The 18,962-nt window shown below is 36.4% G+C and overlaps 1 protein-coding gene across 1 annotated transcript in view; it reads left to right on the top strand.

Annotated features, from left to right (window-relative positions):
* cdkal1 (CDKAL1 threonylcarbamoyladenosine tRNA methylthiotransferase) overlaps positions 1-18,962 on the top strand; it is a 406,686-nt gene that overhangs the window by 61,348 nt on the left and 326,376 nt on the right. Inside the window, exon 4 of the mRNA XM_088929462.1 lies at positions 4,827-4,911. Coding sequence (XP_088785588.1) covers positions 4,827-4,911 — 85 coding nt within the window. The remainder of the gene's footprint in view (positions 1-4,826; positions 4,912-18,962) is intronic.

Below are 18,962 nucleotides of genomic sequence, written 5' to 3'. Positions count from 1 at the left end.
TTCATCTGATTTTTAACTGCTCTGTTCAATACAACAAGCATTGGACACACCCGAGATGGGATGCCAGTCCATCACAGGGCACACACGGACACAAACATGCACATAGTGACAGCATTCTTCCAGAAGCCAATTATCCAACAATATGTCTTTGGACTATAGGAGGAAACTTGAGCACCTGGAAGAAACCCTCGCTAACATGGGTAGAATGTGTTTAACTCTCATATCACTATCATATAATTATCAAAAAATATATATCAGTGTGTAATTTAGAAACATTTCTAAAAATTTTACACCATTTTCATTTAGATACAATTTAATTTTACAATGCATTCAGTTTATTTAGATACAATATACAGTACCCTGTTCCTATTACTATTTCCATTTAGTCATTTTTAAGAATTGGATATTTTTCCTTTCACAGATTTCATTGTGTTGTCTAATCTGTTTCAACATGTACAGCATGCCACAGCAATTTTGAATCTATAACCTATTCCTAAAATTTTGCTCATGTAAGCAGTTTATTTCAGACTGATTTTGTGGTGCTGAATTCCAAACTGGCTTTATGCTGTAAGTACAGCAGATAGATATATTTTTTCACATCGGTTGTTCCACAGAGAAGAAGATGACTTTGAACAGCTGAGATGGCAGTCTGCATGCGACATGGTTTGGCAGGGCACACTGAATCTTTGGCAGCGTACATTAACCTACATTTTGCTGTGGAAACCCCTGGTGTTGCTGGAATGGCTGTCCTCCCACAGGCACTGTTGTTTTTTGACTCAGATTGTGCAGCTGCCAGATGAGGGGGTAATGTGTGCTGGGGAACACAGCTGTACTGACAGTGCCAAGTGTTCTGTAATGCCCCATGCAGAAACAAAAACAGGAGCAGCTTTTACCTTACTGCCTTGGGACAGAGCTGACACTTCTTGGCTCAGAGCACTGCCCTACACTCTTAGCTTTATCTAAGAGGATTTCTTAGTATTTTTTCTTTTCTCTTTTAAAAATAGGATCATATTTTATTCTTCAATCTCTAAATTTCAGTGCTTCAGCCTTTTATGCTGGCAAATTAGCTTTTCAATGTTTAAAGCACATTTCTGTTTACACGTCTTATGTTGTATAGGAAGGTCAGAGGTAGAAAAATTGTTTAAATTGGGATATTGCTATTTCTAAAAGCATTTGCTTTTAATAGTTGCTCATTATTAATTGGTTAGTTATTAGTTGTAATATTGCACTTGTGGGAATCCCTGGTCCTGGTGAATCACAGTCCACCAAGTTTTATGGATCACCCTTAAATAATCAACATCTAAATGCTTAGAACTATTTTGCTTTGACCACTTAAGCAGATGATATTTTCAGTTAAACAGTTTAGAGACCATGTGAAATGAAATACCTTCACCTTGTAGCTCTTAAGAACCACAGTTGGCCATAACTGATTAAATTAAGTCAAATGAAGCTTGAATCTTGATTGGCTTATCAATCTTTACAAGTTCATGCTTTAAGGGGCGTAATCTATAAGACCTCCTTGACCTGTGGCTCTGCAGGGCCATGTTTCACCACCTCTGCTGTACAGTAATAATGCTGTTCAGATTGTACCAACAGTAGATGTTTTTAAATAGTTGTTGCTATTAGGGTTTGTAGTATTATGTTTCCAGACCTTAGTTGAAATTTTGAACTCAGTGATTTATTCACTCTTATAAGAGTGAATGTTTCATAGGGTATTTTAATACCTTATGAAGGATTTATGAGAGTCTTTTTCACCTGTAGGTGAGCATTGGACTGGTATATAGGTACTATTGCAAGTAGTTGAATGGTTCATGGTATAAAATCACTCTTAATATTAGTGTGGTAACATTCAATTCTGTAAGCAGGTAGAAGTTAATTCCACACTGAAAAGAAAGTGAAGACAAATCTGCCTTATAGTCATGGAGGATTCCTTAAGCATGTGTGGGATTGTGGGAGAAATTGAAACTGTAATGAGGGAGAGGGTTGGGGTCTGAAGGACAAAAGAATGCTAGTGTGAAAATGAGTAGGCGACGTGAAGAGGGGGCTACAAACATGGTTATCTGACAAATTCCAAGGCAAGTGGGGAAGGCAGTAATATTTCAGTTGTGAAGTGCTGGTGGAATATGGGAACCAGGTTGACAGCTCAAGCTAGTGCAGAAGGCTTTTCTACAGAATTTGTAGTTGTTTCAACAAAGAACTGAGCATTCAGATAAATTTCATACACCACTATGACTGGCCAAGCCCTTTAAATACCAATCAAAATCCCAAATTAACAAAGTGCTCTAACAACTTTAACGCAGATTCTACATATTTAAAAGCTCATCACCCTGTGTGTCTCTTTACACCAAGAAGAGGTGCTTTGGTAGCTTCTGCTGGAAGTTGCGCTGTAATACCAGCCCCTTCATAGGCTGCTCTGCCACTGTGTCTATAATTGCTAAGAAGAGCTACACCCTTGTGGAGAGCACACTACAGTAGATTAAAGATACAAAGGAACCAGTTCTATAAGACTCAGCCACACTGTCAGAATCAGCTCAGCTTATTCTACATGTTCCACACTCACAGCAGTTTCTCTGTGTCTCAAACACAGCACTACATAAACTGCACACTGAAAAACAACAGAGGCTCTATCTACACCAGGCTTCTAAACTGTTTCCACTGGGACAATTTGCTGTGAGGCCTGAAGATATGTACCTGCAGTCTGCCAGAGATCTGGGATTCCTGAAATTTGTCTTCTGATCCATTTTTGGTGTGGGACCCATTGAATTCCTGTCAAATGATAAAGACAGAAAGATCACTGTAATTATGGCCTGGAGAAATAAAATGGGAAACTAACCTGATTAAAGAGATCTTTGATCCTCACTGCTGTGATGTGTTCCCTATAACAGTTGGCCAGTCTTCTTTCTGTTTTGCCAATCTAAATTGCAGGACGCTTTCTCTAAGAGATGCAATAAGTGAGATTTCTGAGCAAACGCGATGCCCTTTGGGTGATCCTGAAATAGCCATAGGAGCCATGTATGTGTTATTGGCTATGTATTTGCAGCTAAGAACAGTAGCTTGGGTGCAACAAAAATTGCCTGGCATGGATGGCAGCTGTATGTGCTTAAGGGAACTGTAAAAACGAAGGCTTTGTGGATTAGGTGTTTGGCAGTGTGAGATGATTAGTGTGTCTGGGCAAAAGGTTCCAGTTGAAAGGTCATTCTTTAAAATGGAGAAGTTTTGATGGATGACTTTGGAAATAAAGTGTTAGGACTGAAGCACAGTGGAATGCAGTTCTAGGTATAGAAATTCTGGGGCTGATGCTCTTAGGACTGTTTTTAGCATGGGTGAAGGCCTTGTCAATCCTGTGCAAAGGGAAATGCCCAGTCGATGACGAAAGACCACATTTTAAGGGCTTGGTTTTGCAATTGAGTCTCATCATGACATCTCGTATTTACTTAACATAGTGCATTTGCCTTTGGCTGTTTTGAGTTACCGAGGAACCATGAAAGAACATCTGCTTTCATATTGCAAGCAGAGACCACTGAATTGGGTCAGCTAAATGATATGTTTCAGAGGTTCAAGTAATCAAGGGGAGGAAATAATCATCATAACAAAAGATAAAGTCAGTTGGTCCAAAGGGGTGTGAACAGTGATTATGAGATCTATCACTTAAACATTTGACACAAATATACATTTAAAAAGCTTTTGAGCTAGAATAATGCTTGTTGTTCAATATAACATTTTTGTCATTTGTTTTTCCCTCTTTTAGAAGTTTTAGAAGAAATCTGTTTTTTATAATGAAAAGTGTTCAAGTTCAATTCTGCTTATTTACTGTACATTTGTGTATCAAAAGTGAGAAACCCTGTGTTTGTATTTCAGTAGCTCAATCACTTGGATAATGGTTTAAAGACCTAAGCCTCCTTCTTCATTTATTTTTCTTTCCTGTTGCTTTCAACTCAATTTTATTCTGTATTATTGTAAGAGGACATGAGTTTTTACTGCAGTAGAAATTATGGCAAAAGTATTGGACTGATTCAGAGTCAATTAAGGTGACTTCCAATTGGCAATTTATATATTTTTTTAAAGTAACTGTTTTTTGGAATTACTTGATATCCTGAACTGCTATCAGATAGTTTAGTTCCAAATCATTAGTGAATAAAATCTTGATTAGAACTGCTTATGTTTCCAATATTGTTGGATTATATTATTTTTTGCACCAATAAATCTCTGCAAAATGTTTTCCTTTGGGGGTTCTGAATTTTCAACCACTTTTTTCCCTTTATCTCTCTTCTGTTTTCAGCTAAAACCGATACTGCCACATAGCACTAGGGCCTGCTCTTGTGTGAGGTGTACTTGTGGCGGCCCGGACTTGTCAGCAGAACTTTGGCAAACTCTTTATTATCTTAGAAATAGGGAGCTTGCTCTTAAAGCACAGTGTTGACTGACATTTTATGTTTAGTTTTAAGGAGTGTAGGGTAGTTCCTGAATGCTTCAGTGAGGCTTGGTAATGGATAGTAACTAAAATATTTAGTTCAGCATGCAGGAAGGGATAGGAAACAGCAGTAAACTGGATCTTGGCCTAGTATTTATATACACATTTGTTACGCAGTGTGACAACCCCTTCTTCAGCATAATTTCAGCAGAGTCCTTTCCAATCCCCTTGAGTTTGTGAAGCCTAGGAGTGCATCTTGGCTTTCTTGAACAGAGTCATTTTGTATGGGGGTGTGAGACACAATTAATTGTAGTAAGCAGTGAAATACAATATTTATGGTGTGTGGAATGGGCCAGCTCCTGGTGTGAGCTCTGATTTTTCTAATGCATAACTTCTGTCTTCTCCCCTTCTCTAGAGAATCCATCTGACGCTGACTTGTGGCTTCTGAACAGCTGCACCGTGAAAAACCCAGCAGAAGACCATTTCAGAAACTCAATCAAGTAAGACCTCCAGCCCTTTAAAGAGAATAGTTTCTTTTTTGTCAGGATGACGGTCACTAGTTATTAGAAAGGATAATGCTACTCAGTGGTTTATGATGGCTCAAGCTTTGGAAAACAATGCAGAATGCATTGCTCTTTGATAGTGTGTGGTTTTAGAAGTGCAAGGCCCTCAACTAAAGTATACAATGTTTTTGATTCACAGTAAGCTGGATTTGGTAATGATTTATGTTTCTCATAAGAAGCCTTCCATAAATTCAGAAGAACATGCATAGATGAGAGAATTAATATTCAGGTACACTGTTAATAAGGGTGTCATTTTGCTTTTATTTTTACTGATCATTAAGTGACTAATTAAACTGAGAGGATGCAGCCTGAGGCAATTCTGATTTTTGTCTAAAACCTGTCACTTCCAATCTGATTCCATTAATCTTCATCAGGATTACTTTGCCTTCAAGGCAGACACAGAAGGGACTGGTGCAAGCTGATAGAGCTGGGTGAGAGGGAGGAAATGAGTGGTCTCTTTTTTCCACAAAACATGACTGTTTTTACTGCATTTCAGTGTGAGGCACCCCTAAAAGCCTGTAGTTCTCAGTAAGCTCTTGCTGGGTGACAAATTTAGTCTGTATTCACATTTGCATGTAGTAGATATAATCACAGCAAAAAAATAAAGTAGGAGCAGCTCAACTTGGAGGGTTTTTAATCTCGATTCACCATAAAAGATGTTTTTGAGACTGCAAATATGAAAAAAAAAGTTGTTAAACAGACATGAAAAAACAGACTAAACTATTACATCTTTTATTTCTGTACTGATGGAAAAGTTACAGACTGCTTCCTCAGCTGGTAGATATATATGTAATTTGATGGATGTTTTCTTTTATTATAGATTTAACGCACACATATTCAGTTTTCACAAAACATAAAATACCACCCCACAGGAGAAGGCTATCCCGAGAAGAATGCGTTATTTTGAATGTTTGAAGACTGAGTATATTTTGTTTAATTGGGCAATTCTTCTGAAAATGCCAAAAAAGCTAAAAAATATTACCTGTTTGCTATTGTGTGGAAGCAAGTTCCTGGGCTACTAACAATCCTGGCTTGTTAAACTGTATGGCCTCCTTTTTCACTGCCTTCTTGATGTCATAATAAAAAAGGGAGAGACTCCTAATGAGTCTTGTACTGTTTGTCTTTCATTCAAACATATCAGGCAGCAGACATTTTAAATTTAAAGTCAGACTCCGTTTCCATTTCTGTAGAATTGAAATGTTCTAGTAGGTTAATGAAGTGCTTCGTTTTCCAGACAGAGTTTTCATCTTGCCTTTTGGTCTCCAACACAAAGTGTTTGATCTCCTGTATGGCAGGACAACCAAAGGCAAGAGGGCGTGGTTTTCATTTGTCTTGTTCCACATGGCTACCATACAACAGCTGCGATGTGTATTAAATCCCCTTGAACTCCTTATTCACACTAGGGTAATTTGATTATGTTTTTGTACACTGCTTATTTTCAACTATTTCCTATGTAAATTATTAAAATGTTCGGATGGCAGCATGCATTCCTTTGAGAGCAGAGAACACTACCTCATTTGCATAAAAACTGTCAGATTAAACCAGAAACTGTTTTGCATTTTTATTATTTTTCTTTCATCTGGGCACACGCGAAGGTGAAATATGCCTTTCATGCAAGAGGCGGGGGGTCACAAGGAGACACTGAGGAAAGTTGAGCAGTGGGAGCGAAATGGTATTGCTCCCCTGAAACAGCAATGATTTATAGAATTTAAGGTCTGTGTAGGGGTTTTAACCCTTCCATATCTTTGGAAAGTACCCTATCTTATCTTTAACACAGCACTTTGACGCAGCAGTTTAACACAGTATTTTGATACATGTGGGTATCAAAAATAAAACCAATACATGCGGGATGAAGAATAATTTGCTTTCTGTGATAACATAATGTTCTTCTAGATATTGTGAAAATAAAATAGAAAAGCAAATTGATATGTAGTTAAAAGTGTAAAACTAAAATCAAAAGATGTTACCGTGAAACAGTACAATGCACTAGTGGACTCTCGTTTAAAATTGTTTAAATTCTCGTTTAAAAGTTTGGTCATCAGATTACAGAAAAATATATTGCTTCGCTGGAATCAGTCCAGAGAAGAGTGACTAGATAATTTCCATGCTTAAAGGAATCAGTTGAATCTTTTTGAACTTGAACAGAGATGGCTAAAAGGCTACAGGATTCAAGTGCAGCATTCAAAATCTTAAAAGGTATTAACAAAATATGCCATTTGAACTGTGAAAAACATGTGGAAGTGCATTTAAATCTCAGAACAGACAGCACATCTTTACATAAAAGGATGTAGGAGTCTGTAACAAGACACCTAGCCATCCTGTTGAATCCAATACCCTGCGTTTTCTAGCCACAAAATAAACTAGATGGACCAAATGTTGTCCTCTTGTTTGTGGTGTTGGTGTTACATTAACAAATAAAAGTGAAATCCATCTCTGAATGATAATGCTGTTATATAATGGTTCAGTCTGCCCCTCCCTTCCCCAATGTTAATTCAAATTGGAAATTAAAACACTTTATTTAAACGAAAAGATACTTTTGTGTAATAAATAATATCTGTCATCTTCGATCCATGTGAGGTATTTAAATTGTGTTTTTATAATTATTACCTGTGGTTTGCATTTGTTGTAGAATCTGTCACAAGACAAAATACACCTGCTTTAGAACTGAAGTATTTTTTTATTGTGACCTTTGTGATATTTATGAATTTAACATCAAACTAATTATTAGCAATTTAGTGTGCAGATATTTTAAATTGACCCTTGAGACCCCTTTGTTCTTGCGATTACTGATCATTTGTCTAGTTTATTGTTGAATTAAAAATATTATGTTTTTGTTATCCAAAACAGTGATGCTAACTGTCTTATTCTGAAACAAATGTTTAATTTGTACACTGAAGGCAATCTTGATGAATGTGATACACTTTAATAATATTGTCAAACTGCTTCCATGCATGGGACAGTGTCATAAAAGTTGCAGTTAACTTTCCTCATGAACATTATATGGAAAATGTTATCAAATAAGAGATTCTAACTGATTGCAGAAAATTATCGTGAAGTGATTTATTTTCCATCATATACTGTAGTAATCAAAAATATTTTGTGCCTTAATTTGATTGCAGACAGCCAAGCAAAACATTTCTTGAAAGTAGAAGAATAAAATAAGAAGCTGAATATTGCAACATAAAACCTACAAACATTACATTTAGATTTGATAGTTAAGCCTTTGCTGAAAAGGCCATCAGGAAATTACTATCTGAATTTGTGTTTAAAGTTAAACATTTTGTAGCTTTAATGAAATGGGAGTTTCAAGGGTTTTCAGTTTTTTAATCATAGATTTTGATATTTTTGTACATTCTTTTGCATCTCGCGAGTAATACAAATTGACTTAAAACTAAGCTGTGCAATCTTCTTAATCCTGATGAATATGCAAATAATATTGAATTCTTAGGAATAATAGGACCTTTTCAGAAATGCTCAGTTCAATACTTTGAATAGAATTTCCATAAAGAGCAGCTCCACAACAGATCACAAAACATCCTGCTCTAATGCAAATGCAATTAATGCTGTATTCAGCTGTATGTCTTACTTCTTCCACCAGACACGCTTCAGCTTACTTATTTGAACTGTGATTGTCATTGCTGTCTATTAGTCTGATGTGCAGCAGTTGATAAGTAGTTACTTCCTTTTACATACTAAATAAATATGCCGTGTCTCAACAGAATGAAATAAACATCCTCAAATCTGGTGTCAGAAATCTACTGACTGCTGCGTGCTGCGCTGTGTGCAGGTTCTGCTTTTATCCAGGAGGCAAATGGCAGCACTTCCCAAACCTTATTAAACAAGTTTTCGACAAAGTAAGAACAAAAACAACAGACAGCAGTGGCAATTCACAGAAGTACAGCTTCCACTCTCTACCCGTCTCTCATCAGCATTTCCGTTGTCTGTCTGAAAGCTCTTTTATATGCTCCAGACTCCTCCCTGACTTTGCCAAACAGAGGGTTCCTCATTCATGTCCAAATATTCACCAGCCTTTCTATTTATCCTGTGATGAAGATGTTTTCATTTGTGACCTTTAAACAGTTGAAAATTGTTTTCATTCTGTGTCCCATCACAAAACACTTAAGGGATTCTCACCACTAGGTAAAGTTCTTGCATGCATGAAAGATAAAAAAAAAAGGGATATAAGGACAATGAATGTTTTTTTCTAGCACACTGATCAATCACATCTTGAACAAAACATATACTTCAGACATTGATTTCTACATAGAAGAACATTTGACTTTTAAAATCAAGAGGTTATTCAGTGTTAAACCTATAGACTGTAAGTATCATCACACCCTTTGCCATATATTTCTTCTTTCAATTTATCCTGTCACCAAAATATCTTTTACTAGGTTTATATTGATATTTGACTAGCAGTGTTTTGTTATACTATATTGTATTCCGCTTCTTAGCTGACTTGCCAAAACATTTCTTTAAAGACATTTCTTTATTTAAAGATAAACAGTACTGTCTAAATTACTTGGAACCTTGTACAGTTTTCTGTCATAGCCTATTACTCTGCAGTGAGAGTGAGATACTCATTCCTCCACTTTGTATTAAGATACGTGCTTGTGTTATAAGTATGTATATTAAGATATGTCATTATGGTACAGTATATTACAACAAAGAAGACCACTGATTATTCTTTGTTATTAAGATTGAGAGAGTTCTCTATATCTACATCTGCTTTTTCAAAGTTTCACCTTATGTTCTGGTGTAGTGGTAAGTAATGACCTGATGGGTTTTGATTTGTAAAAGATAAAATTTAAAAAGAAACACAATGCCCTCAAAAAGATACAAACTCTCTCTGATCTGATATTATATTGTATGTCTTTTCCAGTGTTTCTTGCACAGTTCAAAGTTGTTTGTTAACTTGCAAATGCACAGAGCATTAGTTTTAATTTAGGCTAATCCCCCACGATTCAAGATCTGTATTTTGAAGAAAGGAGAAAATTTACCTGCAAAGGTCTGGAACATTATTACCAAGATCTAGATTGCAGTAGTGTGCAGTTTTCTTCATTTTTTTCCCCAGAGGAATCATGTGCCACTTCACCATGTATGTGGAAGACACAATAAGGCCTAATGATTGAATGAAAGTATGCACAGCAAAAAATGCAGTCCTGATTAATGTCCTATAGCATTATGTCGGATGATCTTTTCACATGTTTCAATTCCTTTTCTAATTGTTGATGCATATATGGCAGCTATGTATTAAACATATTTAGTATGTGACTAGTAGTCATTTTGTGACCTCATGATCTGAATTGTTTCCATTCTTATTCATGAATCACTCTTGTGTTCCAATATTTCAATCAGTTCGTATCTCTTGAATATCCTTGTCAAAGTTCTCCGTAGTGCAAAAATGGAAGGTACAGTCACTGACATGATTGCAGACATTCTCATCTATGGTGTATATGTGAATCTATAGTACTTTCTAAAAATTCCACCTTTTAGTGGCACTGTCCTTGGTTAATGGAAATGTCTTTATATAACTGAGTACATAGAACCTGAGAAGAGATTTCAGGATAGAATATTTTGTATTGTGCAGTTATGTTAGAACTGTTGAAGTTCAATGCTGCCTCTGCTGATGCTGCTAGAACTGCACCCAGCTGTTCAGGTTCAGAATCAGAATAAAATAGAGAGCTCAGAAAGACTGTAAACATGAGAGCCCTACACACAATTACCAAGATAATGAAAGAGAACATTATGTACCAGACTGCATCTCTGATCCAGATGAAACCCACGCATTTTTAAAAGGAGCCTGGACAAGAGCCCTGTTAAAAACTAGTCCTGTTGATCTTATATCTGGGCTATGCTGCATATTAGATAAGGTGCTTCAGATTCAAGTACTGCACGAGGAAATGCTAATCAATTTTAATGATGGAGTGATCAGCATTATTGGCTACCAGACCTATTTCAGTATTTAGTGTACAGTGTTTGATGCTGGTCAAATGTCCTGACTACATTAAAAAGAGTTTTGATGACAAGAGCAGGATAAAGGATTTTGACAATTAACACTGTCTTGCTGTCTCCCTGAGAAGCTGAAACCATCATTTGATATCAATGATCATAAGAGTATGAAACAGATCATTGGCTTATTCTGTTAAAATGTTTAAAAGCACTCAGGGAAATATGTTAAGGTCTTAAAACCTCATGTGTTGCACTTTAACCATGTGGAAACAGTCTTCATCTTTTTGGGAGCATTCACAGTTGGAAATTCTTTGTGATTCCAGTAGAGGGCAGTGGCTATAGATCTAACATTAATTGCTGATATACAGTACTTAGAAACAGTACAAGTTTAACAGGCTGCCTCTCACCTTAAATGTTGTTTAAAAGTTTAACAAAGTAAAAATGAATTATTAGAAGAGCATGAGAAGAATGGCTGAAGTGGAAAGTTAAATTCAAGCCGGGTGTTTTGTATCTTGTATCCTGAAATGGGACTGCATTTTTCCTTATCGATACACTTGCTGGTGGGCTACTGGACAATCTGAATGCTATCTTTAAGAGGAAAGGAAATAAAGGGTTATTGGTACTATTCTCACAGCAATGTCTTAAGAAAAATCAGCATGGGAAGCCTTAATGTCATATGAAATGTCCTATAGATCTGCTCTAGCTCATAGTTAAATACTGCCAGACCACAAGAAGGTAACACCTCTCCATGGGTAGGCATTCTTGAAAGGGCCTTTTTATATCTGTAGTTTTCAGCAACACTTGAAAACTTTATATAGCCTAATTTTTTTTATTATTTAGCATTAACCAATGTATGTATTTATGAAAGATTAATTGAGATCTGATCATACCTGTGCTGATAATACTTTCTTAAAATTCATTTTTGTCCCATTGAAAATTGTTAACATTTGACTCATGGTCAGTCAACTATGGTGAAACCTGAATAGCCTACAGTTTCCTTAAAAACAAATGTGGAGTAACACCAATTATTATTTTGATCCACCTCTTAGAATCACAATGAGTAAATCACGGTCTTGCTATTTCCCACAGAATGTAGACTTCGACTGGTGTGATACACTTCTCACTAAATACTTTTCAAGGTCACAGGTGCCCAGCAAGTCCAAGGATTCACTGCTGCAAGGCAAGTGAAAATACCCTGGCTGACTGAAGCCCTCCCAGGCCCTGGTGCTGCTTAGCCAACTGTGACTGTGCTGCCTGGGGAGTGACAGTCGGTTAATGACATAGCTGAGACTCAAACCCATGATGTCTAGACTGGGTTTTGCCACATGGGAGTCTCAGCCTAGAGGCTTATTAATACTCAGTACCAGAAGACCAGTACAGCAAGGTTATGTTGTGGAAAACTTATGCATTTCACACAAGTTAATCTAAGGTTTTCCATCTTAAATGCTTTGATGCATTTAAATATTTGCCGTTCTTAGTACCTCAGTAAATTGGCTAGAGACAGTTTTTACCAGACAGTTCATGTGGGTGCACTTGGTTTTAGAAAAGATAGCAGTTTCCTAGTTTAAATTAAGTACCTTTAACTGAAAGGTGTGAAACCACCCTCAGTGAGTGACCTGCCTTTGAAGGTTTTGGCATGATGCCAGGGGCTTTCAGCAGAATATTTTATTTTTATCAGTCTTCTCATATTTGCAAGAGTATCTATGGTGGGTGGCACACATTTTAAGGCATGTAAATAAGTTTTAAATGTGTTTATTGAAAGAGAAGACCTTCCAAGATGACATATCCACTTACTGTAGGTAACAGTATTGAATCTCTCTATAATGCGGAATGTTTAACCATGATAAATAACTTTCAAATTATAACATCACCCTTTCCTATCCTGGAATCCTGTGTGTTCCAGCCTTGAACAAAGCGGTTTGACATAAGAAGCCTTACTGATGAATATTAAGATGCATTTTAACATCTACTATCACTGGACTAAGAATGAAGAGATACAAAGTTTAGACCAGTCTAGTCCCAATGATCTCATGCTTTATCAGGCTAGAAAGACTTGGGAAAAAGTACAAGTCTATGGACTTAACATTTAGTTTAAGTCTTAGAAGACTACATGGTGTTATGCGCAAACATTAGATTTTCCTTATCCACTGAGCTACTTCATTTTCTCTGTCACAGACACATAAATGTATACACATAGTGTATGTATCTGTATATGTATCAATAGAAAGTAATGTGTATATATTGTCAGATTGATATCACAATTGGTTCTTATATATGTGTACGTGTTCCGTAATGCCAAGTGCAGGTTACTTGTAAGACATAAAGGATGCCGAAGTTTTGATCTCTCAAATCAGGAATTTTAGAAGTATTACAAAATCACTTTAATTCATCTATTGACAATCATTTTCTTTTTGCTGTGGCAAAATCCTTAGAGAATCAGAAAATCAGGAACAAAAGATTTTTGGACTTTACTGCTTGCAGTTACAGGAATTAACAATTATCCAAGATTCGTATTCACTAATTCACGAGAAGCCTTGTACACTTTTTTTTTGTACAGTAGGTGCTGTTGAAAACATAAACAGGCTTTTGGCTTTACTCAGAGTTCCATTTATGTAAGAAACTTTTGGGAAAACCTTCTGTTAGGTTTCCATCCGTTCATGCTGAAAAGGTTGGTAGAGGGCTCATTTTAAGCTACTGGTACTTCATTCTTTGCACATTTGTGTTATAAAAATGTGGACATAACTAGCATCTTCCCTGAATTTAGGATTTTGGGTTATAAAATAATCCTTTATATTTCAGTCACTGAATGTGTGCAGCTCTTTCTGTTGCCTGACATGTTAGATTCTGCAGATATATTGTACCTTGAAAAGGATGTTCTGACAGCTTGTCTCTGGAAAAGCATTATACGGTATATTTATCTGAAATATTTATAAGACTGGCTTCTCTGTGATACCACTTCCCATTCACTGGGGTCTCCTTTCAGCTGCTGCTGTAAAGTTGCAATAATACAAGCAAACCTGACAATCATGCAGAAATAAATGAGTTGAGGGGCTTAAGCAAGTGTACTGGGGTTTAAATAGTCTTTTATCACTCATTTAAAAAGCTAGAAAGAAAACAATATTTATTACTTTTGGAGAAAGGGGACTTCAGTGCACCAATGGTGTACAACAGAAAAAAGAAATTTTGCCTTAATGAGATCTAATTTTTGGTGCAAGCAGGGACCATAGAAAAGCATCCCATAGTTTTATGAGGTTGGTTTTCAATGAGGTATAATTTAATTTGCTTGGAAAGAAAGGTAATAATGAAGCTGAACACTATTAATGATGGGGGATGTGAAGTGAACAATCACATTGTCCTCCATTCTCCCTGGGAAGAGTTTATTGCTCTGTGTTTACCAGTAATTGCAGCATGTCTAAACCACTGCTTTTCTTGATGGAGGTCTTTCAGGAAAGGTTATTCACACTCCATGAGGAACTCTAGCATCCCGTTAAGAGATTTCAGCTGGTAGGACTAAGAACAGAATAATAAAACTGACCGTTAGTCAGCACAGTTTTTTGACTATTGGAAGTCAGATGGCAGTCTTGTTTCATGTCAGTCGCCTGTCAGGAATGGGAATGTGGTGTGACACAGACTCGGCATTATCCCCATCATCTAACTCTTTAATTGAACATCTTCAGTAATATGCTGAAGAACACTTAAATGTTCAAATGTCCTTTACATAGATATTTGCATTTGAAATTAATTTAAGGAAACTAAAAAATAAAGCAAGAACTTTTTGTTAAACAAAAAAGTGTATTATGGGCTTGTAATTGAATTTAAATTGTAAAACATATGGGGAAGGGATGTTCATGTTCGTTGTTAAAAGAGTGAAACATTGGAAACTATTTTATCGTTTTAATATCAAATTTTCTTTGTTTTAATTGTTGGCTATTTAGTTACTTTTTTATATTTAAAATGAGTCAAATAGTCTAGATATTATTTCTGACTTAATTTGTATCCAATTTAAGATGATTCAATTGAACATAGAATTCTTTTTTGTAATAAAAATTAATTAATTTTCCCTACAAAATACTTCATAATGTAAATTTTTTATGGTTTAATTATACTTGATTGAATGCTTGAATGGGCTGTTAATTAGCGTTTACATTTTCATGTCTCTCAACTGAACTGTTGCTGGCATTCAAAGACTGGAGAGAAGATTTAATCTTTGATGGAGGTGAGATATGTCATATCATAGTTTTGTTGTGATTTTTTTTGGGGTGAGAGAATATATAACACAACAGAAAATCCAATTTTCTCTTATGTATCCTATATTTTCCCTAAGCTACATGCATTGACACTTGGTAACCTTGACCATCCTGCATGAAAAATATACAGGTACTCAGGCACTTGATTTCCTGAATTTCCTTTCAATGAGCGGTCTGCTTTTGACATTGATGCACTGGATTCAACTACGTAGGATCTTGAATCTTGAACAAATGAAGTAACTGAAGAGACTCGCAAGCATGTTCCAGTTCTAATTTTGGTTTTGCTATCCAGTGAAATTAGTCCCTAATCCCATATGTTCTAACATCATCCACAGATTTCCATTCTAAGCAACCAAAGGTCTTTTCAGCATCTAAAGAAAGCATTATGGATTTAGATTTATTGTCAGTGGTAATATGAATAATATGAAGGAGAAGGTGGCTATTATCTGTCATCAGCTGGATTCTTGTAAATCCTGTTTGATCATGACAATTCAGTTTAGACATGTAAGTCTCGAGTCTTTGTGCAATTACTTTGGTCTATACCTTAGTGTCCAGATTTATTAGGGGCAGGCAGAGGGTGATAGCTAGCACATGCAGAGGGGTCCTTATCCTTTTTCATTAATAATGAAATAATAGGATCCACCTCTCTCCATCATCTCAAGTAGTAAGGGCCCCAGCTGATCCCCAAAAGCATGAAAAAACTTATAAGTTAACCACCACCAGGGACTCATCTTTATTCATGGTCTGCAGTACATCTTCTCACTCTGAGAAAGCTACCACACAGAGAGACTGCAGCTGAAGGCCTTTGCCAAAACATTTATTTTTGTCACTGTCATGTGGAATGGCAGAGCTTTATGATTTTGAAAGTGGCGGAATTCGGGATTGATTAAAAGCGGGTCAGAAGTTCTCAACGCAGAGGGGATATTTGCAAAGGTTTCATTACTGCAGAGGTTGGTCAGGTACCAACAAGCTGGTAATTCTATCTAGTCCAGTCTGTAAAGAAGTCTGCCCTGCATCAAAGGAGGGCACTCAAAGAATGCTAGTTCAGATTACAGTTCTTTAACTTTGTGCAAAAGGGATTGAGATTAGAAACAAATGGTGTAGTAGACCTTCTTCTGATCAAGCCCTTTATTGTATCCAATAAAATGACAGTCCCTTAGCACAAGTTAGAATAGTTTAGATTGAGATGTCAGGCTAAATGATTCGTTGTGTAACAGAGTAGTATTAAATTCAGATTTTGTGGCTTTATTGGAATATTTGCAAATATTAGGTTAGAGTACATTGTGCTGTGGTCTCAAAGATCTCTTCGTAAAATGTCCACATTGCGAAATTGAGAGAAAAAGGATTTTGATGTAAAAATGAAATTGAAGTTGTAAAGAAAACATTTTTGTCTGAATGGAAATGTAAAATCTTTGTTCAACAGGGCTTACAGAGCTATGTTAATAAATGTACTTTTTTTAGAGAGGTCTGATAACAGTTTGATCAGAACACAAATATGAGTTGAAACTCATAAACTGAAATTTGTTTAAAAAAAATACAATTCTCCTTTCTCCCTACACACAAAATGGAAACCAGAGAGAAATTAAGGACAGTGCTGTTCTCCATACTGTACTTTATTATCTTATCCTTTATGGTTGATCCAAGGCATTTGTGCTCTGTAATGCTAAAAGTGATTCTATGGGCAGTGAGAGTTCGCTAGATCTCCACTAACAGTACCACCTCCTCCAGAATGTTTCCTCCACAATGGATTTCTTTAGGCAACATGGAGGGGACAACAAGGGGAAGTTTTTTCATCCTTCCCAGTCGTCATTGTTAACTGGGGAGTTAAAGTGAGCAGGATTCTGCAGGATGCTGAGATGAGATGAAATTAACAGGCAAGTGACCATCTTGCCAAGGGTGTCACATAATCCCTTATTATGACTTTGCACTTAATATTTAGGGAGGGTTGCACAATTTTTCTTTATTACGTTTTGGATGCATGTTCCTGATTGGTTGAGCACCTTCATGCCTACAGAGTTTTTCTGATACCTTTGTTTGAGACCAGACTTGCATTGCATGTTTCTACAAACATCCTTCAAGAAATGTTTCAGCATTTAAATTCTGAAAACAATTTGTCCAGTTGCTAGGTTACTTGTCTAAACAGAAACCGAGAGCCTGAGAGTAAAGGACACTTAGGAAAACATTAAGAGAAAATAGACTTAATTCAGTGAATTTCATTAAGCAGACAAAAATGCATATGCAGCACTCCCGTTGGAAATAACTGTAATGGTATGTTATTAATTTTTTAAACATATACAGAATTTCAGGAACATGTTTAAATTGTTAAACACCGTTTTTTTCACGCCACTTTTATGCATATAAAACTACATAACATTTTGAATGTAATTACCTTGTTTGGTTTCCTCATTGTTTATTTTAAAATTAAACAAGGAAAAGGAAATTCAGGGATTTTTAAAAGGTTAAACAATAAATTGGTTTAGATATTAATCCAGAATTGTCACTTGGAAATGGAGGCAGCACAGTGGCCAGGCATTTTTAGCGTTACTGCCTCACAGCTCTTTTGGTCCTGGGTTAAATTCTGGACTGTGTTGCTTTCGGTATGGTTAACATGCTAACCCCATGTCTGTGTGGATTTTCTCTGGTTTCCTCCCACTTTTTAAAGACAAGCTAGTTTCTGCTTATGTCCTGCAATGAGCTGGTTTCCCATCCAGGGTATGCTTCCATCTTGTACCCTCTGTTTCCCGGATAGGGTCTCAGGTTTCCAGAGCCTTACCAAGAACAAGTATTTTTCTTCTAAAGGATTGTAATTGGTTTAAAGAAATAAAATAACTGAAGAATAGCATTGTAGTTTTTATTGTTAATTTGCCTTCTCGTAATTCTTGTACAGTATTCTCTGACATTAAACCTTCCTCATAAAAAAGGGTCTAGAGGAAAAATTACATCAAATAAATCTAAATTTACTAATTTAAATGGAAATCACATAAAGTAAATGACAAAATAGCTCATTATAAATATAATCCTTTATTTTTTTCCAAAAACATTTAACAGTTCACATAGCATTGCCTACAGTCAGTAGAATTTGCCATTCTTTACATCATCAGAGTGCAGATCAGTAGACAACACAACGGAGGATAGAACAATAGTTGTACTTAATGTATGCATACAGTGCCTTCAGAAAGTATTCTCCCCCTTGAATTTTTTTGCATTTTATTCCTGTTACACCCCCCGAGTCAATACTTTTTATATAGTCCTTTAGCAGCAATTACAGCCGTCTTCTTGGGTATGTCTGTATGAGCTTTGCACATTTAGATTGTGGAATTTTTGCCCATTCTTTAGTGCAAATTTGCTCCAGCTCTGCCAAATTAGATGGAGAGCGTCGGTGGACAGCAATTTTCAGGTCATACCACAGATTTTCAATTGGATTCAACTCTAAGCTCTGGCTCGGCCATTCCAGAATACTAACATTTTTTTCAAGCCATTCCTTGATAGTTTTTGCCGTGTGCTTTGGGTCATTGTCCTGCTGGAAAATGAATCTTCAACCTAAACGCAGATCTGTGGCTGACTGAAACAGGTTCTCCTCAAGGATTTGCCTGTATTTGACTTCATCCATGTTGCCCTTGATGGCAACGAGCTTTCCAGTTCCTCCTGCTTAAAAGCGACCCCAGAGCATGATGCTGCCACCACCATGCTTGACGGTAGGGATGGTGTTACCTGGGTGTTGGGCTGTATTTGCTTTGCGCTAAACATAGCGCTTTGCTTTCAGGCCAAAGAGCTCAACTTTAGTCTCAT

Source organism: Atractosteus spatula, chromosome 12, assembly GCF_055471065.1.
Source record: "Atractosteus spatula isolate fAtrSpa1 chromosome 12, fAtrSpa1.hap1, whole genome shotgun sequence".
NCBI classification, from domain to species: Eukaryota; Metazoa; Chordata; class Actinopteri; order Semionotiformes; family Lepisosteidae; genus Atractosteus; species Atractosteus spatula.
Note: the sequence above shows the minus strand (reverse complement) of the source record. Positions and strands in the feature narration are given on the sequence as shown.